General features: G+C 34.9%; 3 protein-coding genes across 8 annotated transcripts in view; 2 read left to right on the top strand and 1 right to left on the bottom strand.

The window, feature by feature from the left end:
- LOC136838899 (WAG22 antigen-like) overlaps positions 1-23,161 on the bottom strand; it is a 342,430-nt gene that overhangs the window by 264,920 nt on the left and 54,349 nt on the right. The window lies entirely within an intron of this gene.
- The window catches only part of ChAT (Choline acetyltransferase), a 256,104-nt gene that overhangs the window by 104,136 nt on the left and 128,807 nt on the right, over positions 1-23,161 (top strand). The gene's annotated exons all lie outside the window — the stretch shown is intronic.
- On the top strand, positions 11,259-13,010 carry VAChT (Vesicular acetylcholine transporter). The gene has a single exon (XM_067104593.1). The coding sequence runs from the start codon at positions 11,259-11,261 to the stop codon at positions 13,008-13,010; it is 1,752 nt and encodes a 583-aa protein (XP_066960694.1).

Raw genomic sequence — 23,161 nt, forward strand, 5'->3', positions numbered from 1 at the left:
TAGGGTCCTGATCGGGAATGTAAATGGAGAGGTAAACCATTTTTCTGTCTCTCAAACCTTACAGCTGCTGACAAGAGGGCAATTACATGTTACATGGAACTTTTAATAATTTATTTCAACCATAAATAGAAATATTTCTAAGGCTGACCTATATATTCTACAACTGGGAAAGATGGTACTATTCTTCACAATGATGGTATGAAAAGAGATTCCCAAGGATGGGCGTATACGTATACTGCAGTTATGGAGGAATGAGGTTATTGCATTTGACGACGTCTTGTGTGTGTGTGTGTGTGTGTGTGTGTGTGTGAGAGAGAGAGAGAGAGAGAGAGAGAGAGAGAGAGAGAGAGAGAGAGAGAGAGAGAGAGAACGAACAACGACGTCTTGTGAGAGAGAGAGAGAGAGAGAGAGAGAGAGAGAGAGAGAGAGAGAGAGAACGAACAACGACGTCTTGTGTGAGAGAGAGAGAGAGAGAGAGAGAGAGAGAGAGAGAGAGAGAGAGAGAGAGAGAGACAACGAACAACGGCGTACGTAATAATTGCTGAATGATGTCGTTAGAGAGTGTGGTTTTCTTTTGTTTTACGTTTTGATTGTCCGTGTGGTTTCGTGTTTCGTTGTTTTGGGAGTCTTGACAGAGATATTGTGCGGCAAGGACGGTTTTTTCCGGTAGTTGATCGGAGTTTTGGTTGCGTTTTTTTTTTTTTTTTTTTTTTTTTTTTTTCCAGTTTGTGTGATTTGGTATTTGGAGGCTTTGTGGTTGGAATGTTTGTACTTGGGCGTGTTTTGGGTTTTGTGCTGTGTTGGTTGCGTGATCGGTGTCGTGTGATAGCCTGGTTGGTTTTTTTTTTTCTGCTGTGTTCCGAGTGAGTTGAGTTTGAGTCTTCGTGGTTGAGTCTTTTTGAGTCTTGTTTTGGGTCGTGTTTGTGTACTGGTTGGGTTGTTGTTTTCTTGGTTGTGGACTGTTGTTGTGTGGTGAGCGTTGGCGTTATCGGCGATTGTGGTGACTCTGTGACCTCCTTCTGCTTGGCAAAACTTCCCGTCCGGAATTAGTAGGCCTAGCCTAGTACGAGGTGAGTGTATGTGCTGTTTTTTTGTTAGTGTGAGTGTGTGGTTGTGAAATCCCGCCACACAGTATCAAGTGTTAATTCATCAAAAGTAGGTCGTGACCTACTGACACCTTTAAAACATCTAGGTAATAGATTCAGACTTTCCTGAATGTGATAGTTTGTAACAGAAAGAGTCGAAATGTTGACGTTTACTGAGACGAGCAATAGTGTTGGTTTAGAAAAGCAAAAATCTACTTCGGAAGCTGGTGGGTCTGAAATGTTTACATAAAGAGAGAGACGACAATGAATCTTAACTCAAGAAAAGTAGAGCAAAAGAAATTAAAGGTGATGGGAACCTAGAAGCGACAGATCTGACAGCAATTTTGAAAGTAAATACAAGCGGTGGTACAGTGAGTGTACAGGTGAGTATACTCGATTCGAGAGAGAAGAGAGGTAAAAGGAACTGTGTAGTGAAAAAGTATGTCAGAGGAAGTAAATATGTGAATGGAATAAAGAGACGAGCAACCTCTCTCTCTCTCTCTCTCCTTCTTAGGGAAATTAACTTTAGACGTTAAATGCCATTAAGGTAAAATGTTTGAGGCTTTCGAAACGAACGTCAACGAAGTTGGTGTGGAAGAAAAATGAGGACAGAACGAGAACTGGAGGGATACAAAAAAGTTGAGGATATATTTAAAGTTAATGCTATGTACAGCAAAGGCATCAAGAAATATTCGAAAATGAAGAAGTTCAGGAAAAAGAAAGTAAAAAATTTACAAAGGTCAATAACTTCCAAGAAGCGTGGGACTTGGAACGAAACGAAGTCACAAGGTGTAATACATACATGATAGGAGCTGTGACCATACAAATGTAAACGGAAATGCATGTTTAAACCACGCCACTTTAGTGATCATTCAAAAATATTATTTATGTATAATTTGAAATTTTCTCATGATACTGGCACACATTTAGTGTGTGTGTGTGTGTGTGTGTATGCATGTGTATGTATGTACGTATGTATGTGTGTATTATGTCAAGGTATACATTTCACTTAATTTTCTGTACAACTGTTACACTTAAGGTTAGAAAAAAAAGCAGTGCATCTAGGACTGTATTTTCCTCTTCACCATAATAAAAACCGTCATGAGATCAAAAGCTACAGCAAGAATATGCACAATTCCAGTTTGCAATTTTGCACTGATAGGAGAGGCAAATATTCTTTTACCTAAAATATTCGCATGTGCAATCTAATGCTCTTTGATTAAGAAAATGACAACTTTATATCACAGGAAATCAATAAAAATTTCTTTAAAATTTTTACTGGTTAAAAGAAAATGTAGTGCCTAAGGAAAATTTAATCTTAACTCTCCAAATTCTATTTAACCCGCCTTGAGTACATTTGTGTGTGTGTGTGTGTGTGTGTGTGTGTGTGTGAGAGAGAGAGAGAGAGAGAGAGAGAGAGAGAGAGAGAGAGAGAGAACATTTACTCAACCTTCGAACTGATGAAGTCTTGGATGGGATTCAGCGACCAAACATGCACGAAGGTCGAATGCAAAGACGTTGGGAATGTAGCGAAAGCAATGGAAGGAACGAAAGCTCAGCCGAGAGCATCAATCCACTTTCCTCTGCTTGGTCTCTCCCCACCGCACCTCTTCCTCTCTCTCACACCCCACCAACCCCGCCCACCCCTCCCAGTTTTCCCGAGCTCCTACTCCCTGAACACCTTCATCCCTCCCTCCCTCCCTCTCTCCTCATCCCTGAAAACACCTCATTAAAAATTCACGGCTTGGCTCACGTACACATGGATGTCGGAGGGTGAAGTTTGCTCGTTGTTGTTCGCAGAGGTTCATTTCGTCGATGTCTTCCAATGAAAAACAATGAATTAAGTACTACTATTACTACTCGCTTATGATCATTTATTTTGTATTAGTTCTCTCTTTTACGTTGACGTGACTTGTGCTTGTGTGACTTTTTCGCACAACAATTTTTTCTTTATTAGCTAAATCACAGAACCTTCGGGTGTGCTTCCTCTATTCCACCAAAGACTCCAATGTCAACATAATTAGTTATACATACTTACATGCTTACATACATACCTACATTGTTAAATGATTTTAACAAATGATCTGATATATAATTAAAAGAGTAATAATTTTATAATGGTGAATAAAATTCGTTCACTCAGTGTTGGGATCAAGATTACATTTCTGAATCAGAAATGCTCTCCAAACATGAAACCTGATTTCATCTCACCATCATCATCGGTTCCAACGCCACGTGGCGCATGAGGCACCTGTGAAATTCCCCCACCGAATGTCTTTCTTGTGCTTTATCTTTCACAAATCTGCACTCGTTTTCACAGTTTTCGCCTATGTGGGTCTGGATTTTCCAATTCGCCTGGTACTTTCAGTGGCACAACTTACACTATCAAACACTATTCCGAATCACATTTCAAGGATTTTAATTGCTTATCGATAGCATCAAGGGCTTTCGTTCATTTTAAGTAATTATGTCATTCAACAAATAATTTTTAAATCCATCAAATATGAGTCATTAAAATTAATCAAATGATTAATTTTCCCACCGCATATTCCCATTTAGTGGACAGAACTTTGCTGAATGAGTCTGAAGCTTTAGATATTCTAGGTCTAACTTCTGATTCACATCTGACTTTTGAGAAACATCTAATTAAAGTTTTAGGAAATGCCGCACGGAAGTTAGGTATTGCTCGTAAGGCCTCATATATTTATAACAGTGATAAAATCAATGCAACCTGTTTTAGGTCATCTGTGCTGCCTTCACTAGAATATTGTCCTCCGGTGTGGATGTCCACTTCTGCCAGATATTTATCTCTTTTAGATAGAGTGGTTCGTGGTGGTAGGTTTCTGTTTCCTAATAGCAGCAGTTATGACTTGGACCATCGACGGATGGTCTCTTGTTTGTCCCTTTTTCATAAGTTGTATATCAACAGAGATCTTTCATATTCACAACTGATCTCTGATCCCCTTTACCTGCCGAGAGCAACCAGATTCGCTGAACAGCAGCTCCAATATGCAGTAAATGTGCCTCGCTGCCGAACTTTTCAGTTCCAGAGGTCCTTTATTCCTCACAACGTTGGACTGTGGAACAGCCTCCCAGAGGATGTCATGCAATTGGAACTTCAGAAGTTTAAGCGAAGATGCAATGCATTACTACCCTAATACTATTCTTGCATTTTAATACGTTTTATCTATTTATCAATTTATTTTTCTTTTTTAATAAGTGGGATCTCTTCTTTCAGGATTTCCCTTCACTTCCTCTTACTTCTTCCTAATGAACAGTATATTCTTTGGAAAAGTGAAGTTCAAGTCACTGGCTCCTGTGGGCTTGTTCCACGTGAATAGGTTTCATCTAGTACATATATATATATATATATATATATATATATATATATATATATATATATATATATATATATATATATATATATACACACATATATATATATATGTATATATATATATATATATATATATATATATATATATATATATATATATATAATATATGTCACGTCAAGCATGACGCCAAAAATTTACACAATTTCCCAGTTGCACTTAATCTGCAATACAACAAGTACATTATGTACAGTATTTGTTCAAGCCGAGTGCTGCCTGAATACTGATAAATATAGATAAAAAGAAGCAAAGATCACATATATCCTTCCTCTTTTTCCCATGCTATAAAAAAAGCAATTGCCAATATATATGTGTGTATATATATATACACACACACACACACTCTCATACATACACGCATAAATTGGCTTTTCTGGCTAGGAACTACTTATTAAAAGTTAGTACTACCCTTAAGTATCCTTAAGTAAATTTATGCAATGAATCTTCCATGGATTATTTACATAAGTGGCCCCCGTCTCGGTCATATAGGGGTACTAAGAATCTCCTGCCTTTTTTTATTTTAAGGATAAATTGAAACACAAATTGTAAGTAAGACCCCTGAATCAAATTGGAAAGTTACAACTGGTAGAAAATTAATTCAAAAGATATGGACTGAACATCTTATCTGTTTCTTAATCATGGTGCAATGGAATGGGAAATAGAGAGATTGGATACGGGTAATGTAGCAGATGGAGTTGGTAGACGTGTAGGCATGACCTCAACACAAAAGGCAGAAAAAGACATCCCACTGACTGGAGACCAGTGAGCAGTAGATTACTGCAGGCATGATTTAAATCAAAACAGTGCAACATGAGCATTATAATGTGCTACTGTGCACCAATGAATGAGGTCTCTGAAGAAATAAAAGATGAATATTGTGCAGAACTGAGGAATTTTATGGATGAAATACCAGGAAAAGTAAGAGAACTGTTGTTGACGATATGAATCCAAAAGTTGGTGGAGCCAATGAAGGTATGGACGCTTTAATGGTTATGAAGTCATGGGAAAAACTGCAAAATGAAAATGGGGTGAAATTTACTAGTTTATAAGATGTAAATAATTTTGTAGTTGGACGTACCACTTTCAAATAAAAGAACCACAAATGTACTTTGACATCTGATGAATACATTAACCAAGGGAAAAAGAACGCAGGAATGTTAGGAGCTGCAAAGAAGCAGATGTGGGCAGTCATCGCCATCCTGTCTTTTAAACACTTGAAGCTGAAATTAAAAGTACCCAACAGAAAATTTTGCAGAATATCTATACAGCAAAGCTTCTTGTACATAAACATAAGGAGACTTTTGCAATCGAATGTCTAAATAGATCTGCAGTTCTAGAAACCTTATCTGAGGAAGAACAAACGATAAAAGAGGACAGGTTTGACATCAAGAATACACATCAGTCTTCTGTAAAAAGAATTACTGAGATTTGATAAAGTATAAACAAAAGCATGGGTACGTGCAGTCAAAATTTCCGGGAGGAGATGAAGAAACAAACTAAAACGTAAAGTACTGAAGTGTAGATAGTGAAATTTAACGAAAATCAGGAAGAGATAAGGGAGAAAATTTGGACAAGAAGGCTGATGATATTAACTACCCCAAGTGTTCAAGGAGTGGTACTGGTGTAATGGTAACCCATAGAATTATTGATGAAGAAAACAATGAACGTACCTGTCAAAAAGAGAAATGGGTTAATAATAACACTAAACGAAGAAAGACAATGTTGGGCGGGACCTTTTGTGAGGTTATGATTAACACGGAGGAGGGGGATAATTTAGTAGGCTGGAGAAGGAATCAATAAAAAGCTTAAGAGATGATGGTTCTTGTCGATTACAAGAAAGCATGTTACAATGTCCACAGACCAATATTATGGAAAGTCTTGAGTCACCATGACATTCCCATTAAATATGTAGAGCTAACAGAAATTATCCATGAATGAAATTGATGCAAAGTTAATGATCAGTTTTGTCATGTGAATTTAAGTAAATATTGGGTTGCAAAAAGGGAATGTTATTTCAGCTTTACTAAATGCCCTTCTCATACATTTTAAAATGAAAAAGTAGACACAAATGGAAAAAACGGTTAAGATTAAAGGTACGAAACTAACAGACTTATAATAAACAAATAGTACTGTTTTAATAAGCAAATCACCATAAGATTTACAAAGCTTGCTTAACAGAATCTATCTTATAGCTAGAACGATGGGACTCAAAAGAAATCTAATAAAAACAGAAGCAATAAGGACAGAGTATGCAAAAAGGGACGATACAACAATACGCGGAGAAAGGATTAATGAAGCAAAGTCTATCAAATGTTTAGAAACAATGATATCTTACACAATTTAGATTCTCGTGAGTTGGAATTTAGTGAAAGACTGAAAAAACCAACTTAAACAATGAACAGGCTGAATAAGGTTTGGAAATTTAATAGACTGCAACTGCATAAGAAAGTAAGACCATACTTAAGTTTAGGACGCTCTACTGTATTTTGCTAAATGGAAATAAATCATGGTGTGACAATGGAACTATATCTACAAAATTTGACGTCAGAATAAAGCTTTAAAAGAATATCAAGAGTTAAATGGCAGGTTAGATATATATATATATATATATATATATATATATATATATATATATATATATATATATATATATATATATATATATATATATATATATATATATATATAATTTTAAAAATGGCAGTATCACGATTTGTTGAGCAATGAATTATATACTTTGTATATCATTGGGATGACAATTCATCATAGTTTTAAAGGTTGCATGTATTAAAACTATGTAATATAAAATAAAATACACTAATAAAAACAAAAGAAAGAAAGCAAGAAGGATAAATTTAACCTAACATTAACAATAGGGTTTATAGCATGAAAATTCAAGGACTACAAATAAATAAATATGCAAGTGAATAGGACAGTATGATGGCATACGTGTACCATGCAGGGCAAAAGATTTCCTGGACGACTATATCAACATGAGCGCAGTTTGACGTATTTAAAATTTAAAAATAAGAAAACAGGGAACAAGGAAAAGAGTAAGTAAAGCATTTTCACAAATATTCCCGGAGAAACATTTCTTTGTCAAGTAGCTTCTCTAAACTGTCTTTCAGAAAATGAAACAGGAAAAGGATAAAAGAAAGGAGAGTTCCCCTAAGGGTACCCTCAAACAAGAAAATTCATACCTACGTATGTAGCGGAACGTGTAGCAGAGTTTGGTGCATTGGAAGTTTCGAAAATATGGTTAATGGTCATACAAAAGCCGGAAGAACCTAAATTTGGGAACTCATTTGACCAATCTACACAAAATATGCACAGATATTTCTTTCAATCCTGCAAAAAATAACGGTTGTTGGGAAACCCCCGCATTATGTTTAGCATAGTAACTTTATATCTGTTACGTATACAATGTCAGATATGTCTAGTTATTTTATGATGCAAATATGTAGCATCAGAAGGCAAAGGGCCGTTTTGCTAAAATAAATTTTGATATTTTCAGAGATCTAATTGTTATCCAATTTTAGTATTTATGAGCCTTTCTTTTAGAGATAACAACAAACAATTGGACACGGCTAGCACTGTTAAGGTTTGATAATGATATGAGCATTTACCCTATATGTTATTAGAATTCCCGTTATTAAGCTGATAAGAAATTAAACAATAGGGAAAAAAGAGGAACCGCTAATGAAATCATTCTAATTTTAAGATAAACGAACCATGCGACATACTGACCTGAATTCCTAATTACACCATCCTAACAGATCAAAATCAATAAAAAGCCTAATCTTTTCCTTTTGTAACAATGCCATTGCAAGCACCGACATCAGCATGAATAATAACTTTATAAAGCACAACTCGTATCTCAGTCATCATCTCATGCTACTATTTCAGTACTTACTATGGAAGTCAGTGTCATAATAATTACAGAGGTTTCCTTCAGCATCGCTATTTCATGCTAAAGCTATTTTCCCTACTAAGTTAATTGGTGTAAAAATTATCTACGTCATTACCCAGCTTTCTCCTTTAATGCTTCGCACTAAATCACTATAATTGATATGTTATATTCTACTCATCGTAAATATGGTTTACATTACGCAAATGCAATAATAAATATTACCTTCGCTAAATATCAAAATTTCGAAAAAATGAAAACATCTACATATAAACCAAACGTGAATAATTAAAATTAATTATGGAGTAGAAAGTGGGTTTTTATTTAAATATGTGTTACTTAGTATCCTACATGTCTGTTCTGTCCATTTTTGTGCAATGTTTCAATAGTGTTTGACTGTAGTGTAATTTTTTCTCATATTGCATTTTGGCATATTTGTCACCCCACTGAATCTACTATAACTCTTTAAAATATGGCCACAATGCACTGTGACAAAAACTGTAGTTGTGCATGTTGCACTTAGGTATAGCAGAGATTCCTCATACATATCAATACGATGTGTATTATTATAGTAATTATCTATCAGTCATCCAAGTTGCTGATCAACGATGATTATTCTTGGTTTAGACGTTGTAAAATTAGATAAAGAAAAAATACCACTTGAAATATACATTCAATATTGTTATTTACCAAAGGTAGGGAGTAACTTGGATGTCTGACAAATGACAATGTGGATGAGAATGGATAAAGTAAGTAAATATACTTTATACATATAATGATGAAGGGAACGACAGAAGCCTCAAGCGTTCCTCTCGCACCCTGGTAAATAATTATTCTTTTACTTTTATTTTCTTTTCATTTCACTTTGAATTCTACTGGAATTATTGCAATTTGGGACATAATTTCTGGGTGACTCAGTTAGTTTTAATAACCTACATAGCTTTTAAGATTTGTTTATATTTGGGGCAGAAAAGAAGACAATAAAAAGAACAGAAAACGTCATGATAACTGAACCATGAGTTAGGATACGGCTTATCACACATCATAATGCAATTGTCTTGTGAATATCATAACGAAGAGACATGGATAGAGAATATAATATAATTTCCACTTTGGTATACATACGAAGTTACTAAGCATAAGCGTTTTTTTTAATCCAAAATTATTTCACTTTTTGAAGATACATAATCATAAAGCTATTCACATTATAATCCAAAGATTCTTTTTTAAAAGATTGACTAAAAATGATTGGATAAGAGCTTGCTTCGTTCACTGGAAAACAAAAATGCATCTCAGTTAATTAGAGCATATGTATATTTCTGACTGCTACCTTTATCACAAACATATAGGTCATGGAATCATAAGATCAGTTATACATATTTTAAATATCAGTTCAGATAATTCTCTCAATTTGTATTAAAAATTGTGACCGTTAATGGAAGAACATATCTTAACATTTTGATAAGTGAAATTACAGTAATGTTATCCAGCATTTTCGACTTTTCACTCAACCACGAGTCAATGTCAAGGTAATCTCATGGCTCCAGCTACTTCCTAGTGATCCCATGATTCTGAGCAACAAAAGCTTTAACAGACGAGCATTCCATTTGCTTCATATTAACTTGCACCAAACCCAACCAATTCCAAATTGGCCCTTTTTAAGAAGATTAAAAACTAACGAAGTATCTCTCTCTCTCTCTTCTTCAAAGGTCGAGAGGGGCTGTGTGAGGGAGGGAAGAGACCAACCACCCAAGAGAGAGAGGATCTACTGAGGCAGACGTCGTTCCCTTCTCCACCAATTTCTCCACCACTACCACCACCACCACCATCATCAATCTCCACCACTGCTACTATCACCATCATTTTAAATAAGATTTTAAGAACAAAAATCTCCCGTTGCCCGCGTCGGAATCGTAATCTTTCAGCAACATCTCGCTCTAACACAGTTAAAGAATCTGCACGACGGAGTCGCAAAGTCCGATGGAACCAACCGATTAGTGGATGAATTGCCATTCACTTCATCCTCTCAGTGGAATGATAAGAGTTATGCTGTTTTATGTCAATGAATGACAGGTGCATTTCAGTAAAACGTAAGTTCTGTTAGTGACCTGTTATTACCTAATCGCAGTCAAGAAAAAAGAATTACATGTGTGTTCGGTATTACCCAGTGTGTGTGTAATAAAATAAAACACCATCATAAAGAAAAACAAAAACAAGAAAATTAATAAGGTAAAAGAGTCCTAATGAAAAATTGAAAGCGGATTTACAAGGTGGCTAAATATATAGTTTACACTACTTCTTTTTACTTATCACGCAATTCTAAATAAATACTGAAGGACAATTCAGAAACGTCTAAGGATCTAGTATATTTCTTGAATAGCTTTTGTTTGCCGCAGACTAATTTCACCGGAATCCTTCTGTGATATCCCCTTTAGGAAGTGTGCTAGTGGGTACTTTTCTTCCCTGACTACAAGCCCACACTCTCCATCTTTGGAAGTATTCTGAAGAACCCTCTACGCCTCTTAGTGCAAGAGTCCTTCAAGTCAGCCCATTCTCATTATTAAAGAAAACCCAGGCGAGGTCGAGACTGATCTTGCGAGCTTTTAATGGAAAAAGAGAGCGGGAGAATTATAGCTGAGATTTGCCAGTGAAGAAGATAAGGCATGAGCTGGGTTGATGCTCCCTCCCAAGGCAAAGTAGACCCCCCCGCTATCAGTTGAGGGCAATATGACATGCCACTGACAGAGGAAAGAGAAGGAAAAATAAATCAAACACTGATGAAGTCCCAGTGATGCAAAAAGACGCATATACAGCAAGTGATTTCTCCTGAAGTTTAAATTTGAAGGCACTTAAAACCATACAACATTCAAAATGCCGGTCCCAGACACAGTAAAGAACTTTGTGGTTCCTGGGGTTAATCTCAGCTTGATGGAAATATGGGATGCCCTTTACGAGGTTATGAAAGAACCTCGTGTCCAGAGAAAAATAGTGCTGGTTATTGTCAGCATAGCCCTGCTTTTAGACAACATGTTATACATGGTGATAGTTCCAATTATACCAGATTACCTTCGAAGGATTGGAGCATGGGAAACTCATTTAGAAGGCGGCAGCAAGATAAAATTTAACGAATCAGCAATAATATATTTTTCTAATGCCACGGGAAATTATTCATTCACAGATACACAGCTAAAAACAAAAATTATTAATCAAGTCATTGTTTATGAAGGTGAGGACACAGCCATAGGTGTCCTCTTTGCCTCCAAGGCCCTTATCCAGTTAATGATAAACCCTATTTCAGGTACGATCATTGACAGAATTGGCTACGACATCCCAATGACAATTGGCCTGATAATCATGTTCTTTTCAACGGCCATTTTTGCATGTGGCCGATCTTATGGTGTACTGTTCTTTGCCAGGAGTCTGCAGGGGGTTGGGTCTGCTTTTGCAGATACTTCAGGTTTAGCCATGATTGCTGACACATATACAGAGGAAGCAGAGAGGACAAAAGCGTTAGGTATAGCCTTGGCTTTCATATCGTTTGGGTGTCTCGTTGCACCACCATTCGGAGGGACGTTGTATCAATTAGCAGGAAAAGAAATGCCTTTCTTAATATTAGCTTTCGTCTCGCTGTTCGATGCAATGATGTTACGATTAGTGATGCGACCAATTAAAGATCAAAAGCGAGAACAAGGGCATGAGCATGTACAAGGCACACCTATTTACAAGCTGTTTATGGATCCTTATATTCTCTGTTGTGCAGGAGCTCTAATGATGTCCAATGTGTCACTAGCTTTCCTAGAGCCCACCATAAGCGTTTGGATGATGGATACAATGCATGTGCAGGAGTGGCAGCTGGGGATGATATGGCTTCCAGCCTTCTTTCCCCACGTTGCTGGTGTCGTCCTTACTGTTAAGTTATCAAAAAAGTATCCTAACTATCAGTGGATGATGGCTGCAGGTGGTCTGGCATTAGAAGGAATAAGTTGCTTCTTCTTACCTTTTGCTGCAAATTACTGGGTTGTAATGATGCCTATATCTGTTATATGCTTTGGTATAGCTCTTATAGACACAGCCCTACTCCCCACTCTTGGATACTTAGTAGACACTCGATACGTAAGTGTTTATGGATCTATATATGCCATAGCAGATATTTCTTATTCCTTTGCATACGCTTTTGGTCCCATGATTGCCGGAAGTGTTGTGGCTGGAATAGGATTTGTGGCTTTGAACATTGGTATAGCACTGTCCAATCTTCTGTACTGTCCACTGTTATATTCCCTACGGCATGTGTACGACTACAAACCGTTTGAAGAAGAAGGACAAGAACAACTTAACATGGGAGATCCTCCAGGTGGCAAATTCCAGACCTACACCATGCAGGAAGGCCAACACGTTCCAGGTGAGGACCAGAATCACCTGGAATATGCCAAGCTTTCCAAAGACGGTACTCAGGGGAACTATGGAACATACGAATCCATGGAAATGCAAGTGACTGATTATAATAACCAAGGGGCTAATGGACACGTGGCTGGTCAGCCAACCAACCAGCGGCCGGTAGACAACAACCCATTTAGACAACAGCAAAATATGCAACAAGGCGGTAGTTTTCATTATGACCAGTAAAAAATTAATTGTAAATACAATAACAATGGTGAGTGATATCCATTTCAATGCTGTTTGTGGGTTTAGAAATATTTCATTCGTTGTTGTATATATACGAGTACTTAAGTCTATAACCAAATTCTAAAAGTGACGATTTATTTTTCTGTTGATTTACATAATGTAAACATGTATTGTTGTGTCATTCATGCAATAAATAGTGGCCCCAGAATTTTACATAAATAATCTCTGTTAAGGATGCCCTCAAATGAGTGTTGTGAGTGCCCCTTAACTGTCCTGAAGAACCTAAAAACAAGAGAACATGTAGTAACTTAAGATGATAAACTGATATGATATGATTTATTTTATGTATGTTATGAGTGTTGTCATGGATAAAAAAATATACTCTGCATGACACGGTGAATGCGCGCGTATCCTAATGTTTAGTGTATGTGAATTGTCCTTTTCAGAGAAGCAGCTGAGTAGAGTCTTTCCTATATTCGTGATGTTGATACTGTTTGATGTAGTCGTATATAATTAGGTTCTATTATATAGTTAGGGACCCCCAGCGCTCGAGATTCTGCTATGGTTGATGTTTTTCTGTTTCTGTATTCGTAATGAGGGAAAATCATCCCTTATCCTGTTAAACCTTACAGTTTCCGAAATTTCTTAAAGTTTAGGACTGGTGAGAAAATCGTTATAGCATTTGAAAATGTTACCTAATTATTGCCTAGAGTTTAAAATGAAACTGGATACAAATAAACTAACGAAAATACTTGTCATGAAATAAGAAGAAATATTCAAGTTGTGACCAATAATATCACCACTACTTTTCTTTCTATGAATCTTTTATTTCCATGAAACTGTTTTACTTAAATATTTAATTACTGCCATCATATTGCAACTGTATGGCTGGAACAGGCAATTATTTTATCAACAGCTTTGCCCCACACTGCGATAAGTACATTACATTTTGGATAACAGCATTACTACGATTTTCATTTTACCGGAATATAATATTTTGATCATCTCGTAGAAAACGTGCTTAACTCCTCAAAGCAACCAAGTAGACAATAATTTTGACATATTATAGGTCCATTTTATCAGCACTGGCTCTTCTTACCTTTGTTTGAATCAGAGGATCTTACTAGTAAGTAAGACTTAAATTATATGCTAATTTTTATACTTACGCATTTATCTTAAGTCACAAATAGCTAGGAATTTTGTATGGTCAATGAAGATAAATTGCAGTGGATAAAGCAGATAATAAATTAAAAAACAAACGTAACTTATGTTTTCTAAAATAAATATTTAATTAAATGCTAGCCACTGAAGTAAGAGGTGAACTAATGCTCGTAATTTCAGGTTTACATATCGGTCATTCCCAAGTTGCTTATGGTCACTCCCAGTACCAATTAGAGAATAGACGCACCACAAAGTACTCCTTCTCCTTATTGAATTCATGAGTAATGAACAAACGAATTCGCAATTCATGTAACAAATTAAAACCTCCCTAAGAAGACCATGGCAACGCAAACTCGAGTATGCGGGGACTCTCTAACGCATTAGCCCCATCACAAGCCGTCTGCACGCAGTTTTTAATAGTTGCCATATCACGAATCACTGTAGTCATAGAGATCTTGATAAGGGCAGCGCATTCTCAAACCTTGCTTACGGCCGCTTCGTTATTCGAGGCCTAATTTTTACAATGGCATCTCTTTTTCTCATGGGTAACCACCCAATATCCAGATACCATAGATCATGTTATATTTACTCATCTTAAATTTAAAAATAACGCCTTCATTGCCAGTTAGTGTTGCATCGCGCCAAGTGATTTCGAATCTTGCAGATGCTCTTAGAAATTCCTATATATATATATATATATATATATATATATATATATATATATATATATATATATATATATATATATATATATATATGTATATATATATATATATATATATATATTATGTATATATATATATATATATATATATATATATATATATATATATATATATATATATATATATATATGTATATATATATATATATATTATATATATATATATATATATATATATATATATATATATATATATATATATATATATATGTAATGTAACGACCTCAACCTTTTTAAATAAGCTAGCATTGAGCCTCAACAACCCTATAATGATACACTTCATTTTGTACATATCACATGAGACCTGCTGCAAAAATTTTGACCATCGTCTTACATTTATAGATCTCTATTTTTGGAAGAAGTGCTAAAAATCAATGAAAACATTCTTTTGTAAAGTGAAACGCGCCCGACGAAAGCTGGCATAGGAAGTGAGGTCGCCGAATGCTGCTGCTGCTGCTGCTCGCTCGATTGTTGGGAATCAAGAGTTTGAATTCAATGCCTGGTAGCCTTCAAGGTTCTCTCCCCAGTTTCAAGGAAAATACAAAAACTTTCCTCAAGTAGAACGAAAAAACTTATTACGTTTCTGATTACGCTGACATTTTTGAGAATCAACCTCCTCAGTCGAGACTTTTCGCCAAGTTCCTTTAAGATGTCATCGCATCAATGAGTTTTCCTCATAGATATAAATATCTTTTGAACCGATACTATTATTCATACCGAATCATGCAATTATTTCTACAATCTTTATCATTTTATTTATCTATCTTTCACTGCTTCATTAATTCTGTTCATTGTATTATTTTCTGGGGAGGAACCTACTCTTACATGTGCCTCGTGATTCCGAAGAATTGAATGACTGGGTTTCTTCTCTAAGCAGGAAAGATTGACCGTGGAAACTTCCTCATTATGCAACTTTACAAATGAATCGAGACGTACGTGGAAAACATGCCTTTCAAAGATATTCATCGCACTGAAATTTTCCTTCCGGTTTAATATTTTTGTAGGTGTTGATAAGAGGAAAATTTCATAGAAGCGTATATATCCGACACCCGAGATGCAGGTTTGATGTTGGTACTAACCTTCAAATCGATTCCTCCTCATCCAATTTAAACCTACATGATTCGCTGATAACGATAAAGATTAAGCTGAAACGTTTATTTGAACATTGCCTGAAACGTTGCCTTAATATTCCTTCTTTCCTGCTTGAAGAATACAGAGTTTACAACATTTTTCTCCCATAAATCTAGTATGTTTGTATGACGCTTATGTAGTGTCTCTTTGAACTGAGGTGATCTACCCAAGTAGACTGTTACCTAGAAATCTTGTAGGTGTTGGACTTCGCTCGATAGGAATTTATTCATGTGTCCTATGCAATCAATTTGATCTGGAAATTTAAAAAGAAATGTGAGCTCTTCTGCATGTTTGTGAGTGTTGCGTGCATTTCAATATGCGTGTTATTATCTATATATTGCCCGGTTTATCAGTTTATGTGTGAAAATGAGGACATCTGCATGCGTGCATACAAGTTTTTGCGTGCGGCCAAGCTCTTACCGTTCAAGCGCATCAAATTCACAAAAGAAATGAAATTGCATTATGAATTACATGTCCGTTTAATAACTAATATCAATGTTATCATAAAGTAGAGGAACAATCTTCAACATCGCTAACGCCAATAATACCTGATTTTCTTTTTCTATTTCCTGATTTTCGAGGGGACCTGCGATACAAGGAAGTTTCATTTTCTCGTAAAAGTTTATTAGTTGCACGAACCATGATATGTCAGTTCACTGAATATCAGGTGTTTTACGTTACTAAGGAATACTAGTACTGTGTTCAAGACTGATGACATTCATTTACATTAAACATGCGCAGTTTACGAGAGCGAAATGCATATTAAATGAAAATATTACAATGTAGGAGGGAAGTCAAATTTCATACGAATCATACTTCACTGAAGAGTTCATCTTTTCATAAAAAAAGTAAAAACTTTTGGGGTTAGTTTGTATGAAAGAAGCGTGTTCCGTTTACAGGAAATGTTGCTTATTTTTTGTTTTGAATATACGACTTCTTTTTTAGAAGCATATTTGATTAAACAAAAACATTTCTTAAATCGAGTACAATAATTCTTAAGTAGAAGTTATTTAAACCATATTTTTATAAGAAGTGTAAAATACTATATTTATTGATAAAGTAGAAAATTCTGAAATATAACCAAAATAATAGTCAAGATATCATACTAACAGAAATCTTATCAATTCTGTAAGAATACTGTTTCTGTTGCATGAAGACATCAGTTTCCTTAGTATAAACTTACTTTATCCTGTATATAGAACTGCATAAAAAATGTCTTCGCAAATATAAATATGAAATAAATAAATATATATGTATATCGTAACAGAAAATTACATTATTTCTTAACCAAATCTTTTATACCAAAGTATTCGATTTAAATTATTGTCAATATTTTCTTTAAGAATAATTCGATGTCTTCATCTTTTTCGGATCACTTTTACTTCTTATAAACACCTCAGTTATTAAAGGCAATAAACCAAAGATCTTGGGAAATTAATAATTAGCAGCAGCTTTTTCCACTTAGAGGAATTTTAAAGTTACAGTGAGCCCCGAAGATTTGAAAATAGCTCTGAACATGAATTTTAAGATGACATAAAATGGCATACGAAAATTTCAAGAAAAGATATCAGTTCATTAGTAAACTACACTGAAAAGCTACAACAAATTATTTCTCATACATTGACTTTGCCATCTTACTCTTCTAACCACCTTTCTCTGTCTTTCTCTCTCTCTGTCTCTTTACCCTAAATATTTATCAACCCCGTTTTGATTCGTCCAAAAGATAGATTACATTTAGTTGAAAGCGAAAGAAATATGGCAATTCATACACAAAATCACTTCTAAATTGGGAGACCTCATACACTGATTAATTGGAGAGAATCTGAAAACATTTCTATAATATGAGGTAAAGTTTCTTTTGTCCTTAAAGTAATAAATATAAAAGAATGATATGTGAAGCTATTTTTTAGCCCCAACGAAAAATTAATTAGCAATGCCATTTTTCTATCACGTAGAAAAAAGATATATATTTCTATATAACTAAAAACCCCCATCCCTTGGACTAAACTGCTAATTATCTTGTTTATCTCCGAAATTGACATACACAATAGTCTTTCTCTGGCGATGACAAGGGTAACTGGCTGTTCAGATCAAACAGATGTTCTTGTTAGGGCCGCGTCTTCGCCATGTCTCTACGAAGTTAAGAATGAGACAAACTGGTGAATGTGTTTCCTTAACAACTGCATCATATAATTTTACCTATATACCTTGCCTGAAGAAACCCACACCCAGTAGTTGCTATTTCTAACTCGACTTTTCATGCTGTACTAGAGTCCAGTTTCTTACTTAATATTACTTACGTCTCGCCTTTACTGTCTCGATATACTGATGACTCCATCTCTGCTTCTTAGTAAATAAGAGCTAATTAAATTTTAATTCACACGGGAAAGAGTTGATATTCATAATATACAAGTGGCCACTCGAGAAACTCATCGCACAATGGATAACAGATAAAGGGAAATCACAACAAAACTCTGAATTTAACCCGACATTCAATATGATTTTGAGCTATCATGTTGTAGTCACAAAAAGATTGTGCTTTCATAATGTTAATATGACTTTGAGTGTGATTTATATTGATTTCCACATTTTATATAGACTAGCAAAGTATAGAGATGGCAACCCCAACCTTCCCCAAAAAAAAAAAAAAATTTAAAACCTATTCGGTAGAGATCGGTTTCCTAACAACTTTTACCCTTTCCTGTTCAACTTTCCAGCCTCCTTCGATTTTTCGCACTTTTTGAACCTTCTCCTTTCCATTAAGATTTTACCACTGCGTCTAACGTGATGGTTAGGCCATTTGAATCGCCATATCACTAACGACTAAGACAGTCTACTTCCTTTAAAAATCTACTCTCTCCTAGGCTTAATGCAAAAATGGTTTCAAACAAGAGCTGAATCGAAGGCTTCAAATTCCAACCAAAATAAATAAAAGCTTTAGTAAAAGGGCGATAGGCTTCCGTCACTTCAAGGATAAACATTAGAGCACTTCTTAAGCTTTCCAGGAAAAGGCAGTACGCAAAGTAGAAATATGAGGCGTGATAGTTCTGGAATCTTGCTGTTCAGCTGTTGTTTGGATGTTTCACTCTTCTTGTCTTTTATCTGATCTAAGCTCGTCTATTTGAACGTTTATATTTCCTAGAGCCTGCGAGTTTCGTGGGCTGACATGTAGATACTGTACATACGGAATCCTGTTGTTGTCATTATTGCTTAATAGTGTTGTTTCATGTGATGTTGGAATTCTCGATTTTAAACCTTCTAGTTCAGAGTTAGTGTTTTTCCAGTGACAGTAGATGGCCGAGTTAGTGGAGGTATGCGAATTAAGGATGAGTTCAGTTGCAATGAAAACACTATGACATTGCATACCTTTTCCGCCATACGTCCTAAAGTCATTCTCGTTTTATTTTCTATAGTCATTTATAGAGTACAATCATTTTTTGATTGAGCAAATAAATAGAGACCTTGTTGTAGGATATGAATGAAAGGGAAATCAATACAAAGTTAAACGATGCTACTGAAATGTGTAGAACTTTAATGTAAGATTTATTATGTAATTATGTAGCCAGCTTATGTAACTCATACAGTCAAATGTGAGTCTTTTTTTTTTAATATATTTATAAAAATAATGGTGAGATCTAGTAAATCCTACACAACTACTCACATTGCACAAAATAAAGGCCATTTCAGAGTCGATTAGAATAGGTGAAAGCAGAAAAAAAACTAAAACAATAGAGTAAAAATGGCAATCTATGAAATTGTAAATATCATTAAGGTTGGTAGTAGTGTAGTTGTTTGTGTATATGTATATGTGTATCTATATAGCGGTGAACATGAGCATGTAGTTGCCTCGTGTGACCGGCTTCGATTTTCTTCTCCCTAGAAAAGATCCACTCGCATATCTCTAACATATGATTGTATTTAAATGTTTTGCATATCCTGATACTTCCTACTTAAGAGCAAATTCTGATCAAGTAAAGACGACGACGAAATTATACTGGACAACGCAAAAATAAATTTCCATTCGGTCCTATAGAACATTATAGAAAAGAACGCTATGTGCACAAAGATATGAATGATGCATTTGCAGTACATGGCTCTTTTCAGGGAGAAGGTCGGACCAACACTCCCAAAAAGTTTTAGAATACAGCTCCTTGAAATTCTTTCCCTTGACAAAATGTTGTGTCGAATGTAGCTGTGATATCTCTAAAAGGAGACAAAGTGAGAGGTGGTTTAGCAAACCAATGTTGGTGGTGAAAAATAGTGGGTTGATTCCTAAATTTCCAAAATGCTAACCCGAAAATGTGACAACACCAAGTCGTCATTCTCTAATGTCTGTATGAAAAATCACAGTTACTATACTAGAAAGGAAGTTCTCCTACAAATCATGCTTCTGTCATTTCGAAAGAGAGATGTTCCTCTTAATGAAGGAATCATACAGTATATTTTAAGTTCAGTAATTTCATTCATTCCAGTTATAGTGTAATAAATAAAAAATAACTAACAATTCTGGTTATAAATTTTATCTGAAAGCATTCGAATGACGACAAGATGGTCTGATACGTATTACCTATACATTTATTAACCAAGCTAATTAGCAATATGGCAAAATTACGTTGGGAATTTCAAATTCATCATAATGAAAATTTTGAATTTTAATTCCAAATTGGTAATGTATTATGTATTTATACACGGACAAAAATTATACGTTGATCAATCATAAAAATCCCAACTGGTTGCATCACCACATCACTTTACTCCGCTCATAAATAATTATATAAATATATTTAATCTAATCAGCACTGTTTATAACTGTGTCCGGGGGCGACATCCCCAAACTGACAACCTATCGGATCAAAAACTATATGGTGAAAAAACAGTAGAGCGAAAGTTATGATTATTAGATATGATGCCTATTAATGCATATGCCCATTCACCCCATTACACAGACCCTAAAAAAACTAAGTTGTCTAAAGGGACAAGATTTCTTTTCTCCTTCAAAATATACTGATTTTGTTTTCACAACCAGCTGTACTTTTAGAGGGGCTTTCATTACGAGTCAGGGAATTAATCATTACGACGTCTCGTTATTTGCTGACAAAAGCTGGATCAACGTTGTCTTGCTTTCCTGAATTAAATTTCTGATATATATATATATATATATATATATATATATATATATATATATATATATATATATATATATATATATATATATATATATATATATATATATATATATATATTATATATATATATAATTAACTTGCTATACTAGATTCAGGTTGTGATGTTTGTCGATGTGCCCCCGCCTTGTTGTTATGGTTGAAGCAATAATTTTCTAATGGTTAGCATGGGATGTAGGATAAATAAAATGAACTAGAGAGACACAGAAAGTGCACGGAGATTGGAAGAGAATGGAATATCTGTACCAAAAGGAAGAGAGGAAATATTATAAGCAATTACCTGGAACGAATAATATTATCTCTTCCCGGTAACACGTTAAGAATAAAAGCCTTTAAACATACAACTAAACTACACCGTAAGAAAAAGATTCATAAATATGGAAATCTAGTTAAGCAATTCTCATAATGCCATTGGGATAACAGATGTATTACAATATGGTGTTTATAAATAAAAATCATAATAAAATTTGACATGCTGGGAAATCTTGTATAAATTTGTCAATAGAGTTTAGAGACGATAATCCATACAAATCGGTCACCGGAGAAAGGGAAAGGTTTCAATGCTAGGCCCTCTGATTGCGCTGGATATGCTGCAATAATTCAACTGAGAAATTCACAGTCTTTCAAATCCCGCTATCCTGAATTACATTTCTATAAAAAGACACTGGATGGATAGTCCATAATTCTGTACTTCTGACCTTATGTATCAACAGTGTTTCGTTATGAAGGAAAGAGGAAATAAATGCAAATAAATATTCTTAATTATATTGTCTTTCTTACGATGATCATTACGGTACAGTAAAGGTTTGTAGAACTCGGGAATGAAATAGTGGGAATTGATAGTTATGTTCGTGACTGAGAGTCGAAAATGATGTGGTTTGCATCTAGAATATACAATGCGAACAAACTTTGCATGACACTTGGTTTTTTATGTCAAATAAATGATGAAAGAGGAAGTATTTGAATTTTAAGAATAACTAAAGTGAGATTAAAAAAGAAAAGACCTCTGACTATATATGCTATCCTACAAGCCAAGAATTTATTTTTGTTTCATGTATATTAAGTGCTTTTAATAGGTATGTAAGTGTTATCATAAAAACATATGTTACGAGTGTTCTTAAAAGAAATTACTGTCATGATGAAATTGACTAATGCGATTGTAGACTGCGAAAGTGTCGAAGACACTGTCGAATTCTCAAATAAACGGTGATGAAGATGTGTCAGTTGTACTACGGTGTATAATTTATCCTTCTGACTTATTTTTATGAAAACAGATATATATATATATATATATATATATATATATATATATATATATATATATATATATATATATATATATATATATATATATATATATTTATATATATATATATATATATATATATATATATATATATATATATATGTGTGTGTATGTGTGTGTATACTGTATATACAGTATATACACACAACCTTTGGTTCCCAATAGGTCTTTTAGGATTAGGTTCCCAGACTACTTCTCCACCCTAATCCCACAAACCATACAATTGACTACCATGTATCTAATTTATTGCTCAAGTTAACCGACACGTGGGTTCAACGAACCGCTAACAATAATATGCCTTGAACGGAAATAGAATCCGGATGATCTCGCTGGAGAGGGAAACGTTCAAACCTCCGGACTAAGCAGACCTATAAGTTTTATTTCTTTTTTTTAAATAGCCTTTTTCCTGTAAAGATTTAGCTCTATAGGACGTTACCTTTCTGCTATGCATCAGGTCTTTACAAAGAGATTACTAGGCCCTGACCTTCACCCCATCTGTGATTTACCCCAGTCTGCTATTCACAAGGTAATTACCTACCGAATTCACAGCCTGGGTCACAAGACGTAGTAGAGCTTTTGCAGCAAAGGGACACATGTCTTCTTCACTGTAACCTAGTCCTTAACTCAATGTTTAGGCAGAAACAAT

This window comes from Macrobrachium rosenbergii, chromosome 5 (assembly GCF_040412425.1).
Source record: "Macrobrachium rosenbergii isolate ZJJX-2024 chromosome 5, ASM4041242v1, whole genome shotgun sequence".
NCBI lineage: Eukaryota > Metazoa > Arthropoda > Malacostraca > Decapoda > Palaemonidae > Macrobrachium > Macrobrachium rosenbergii.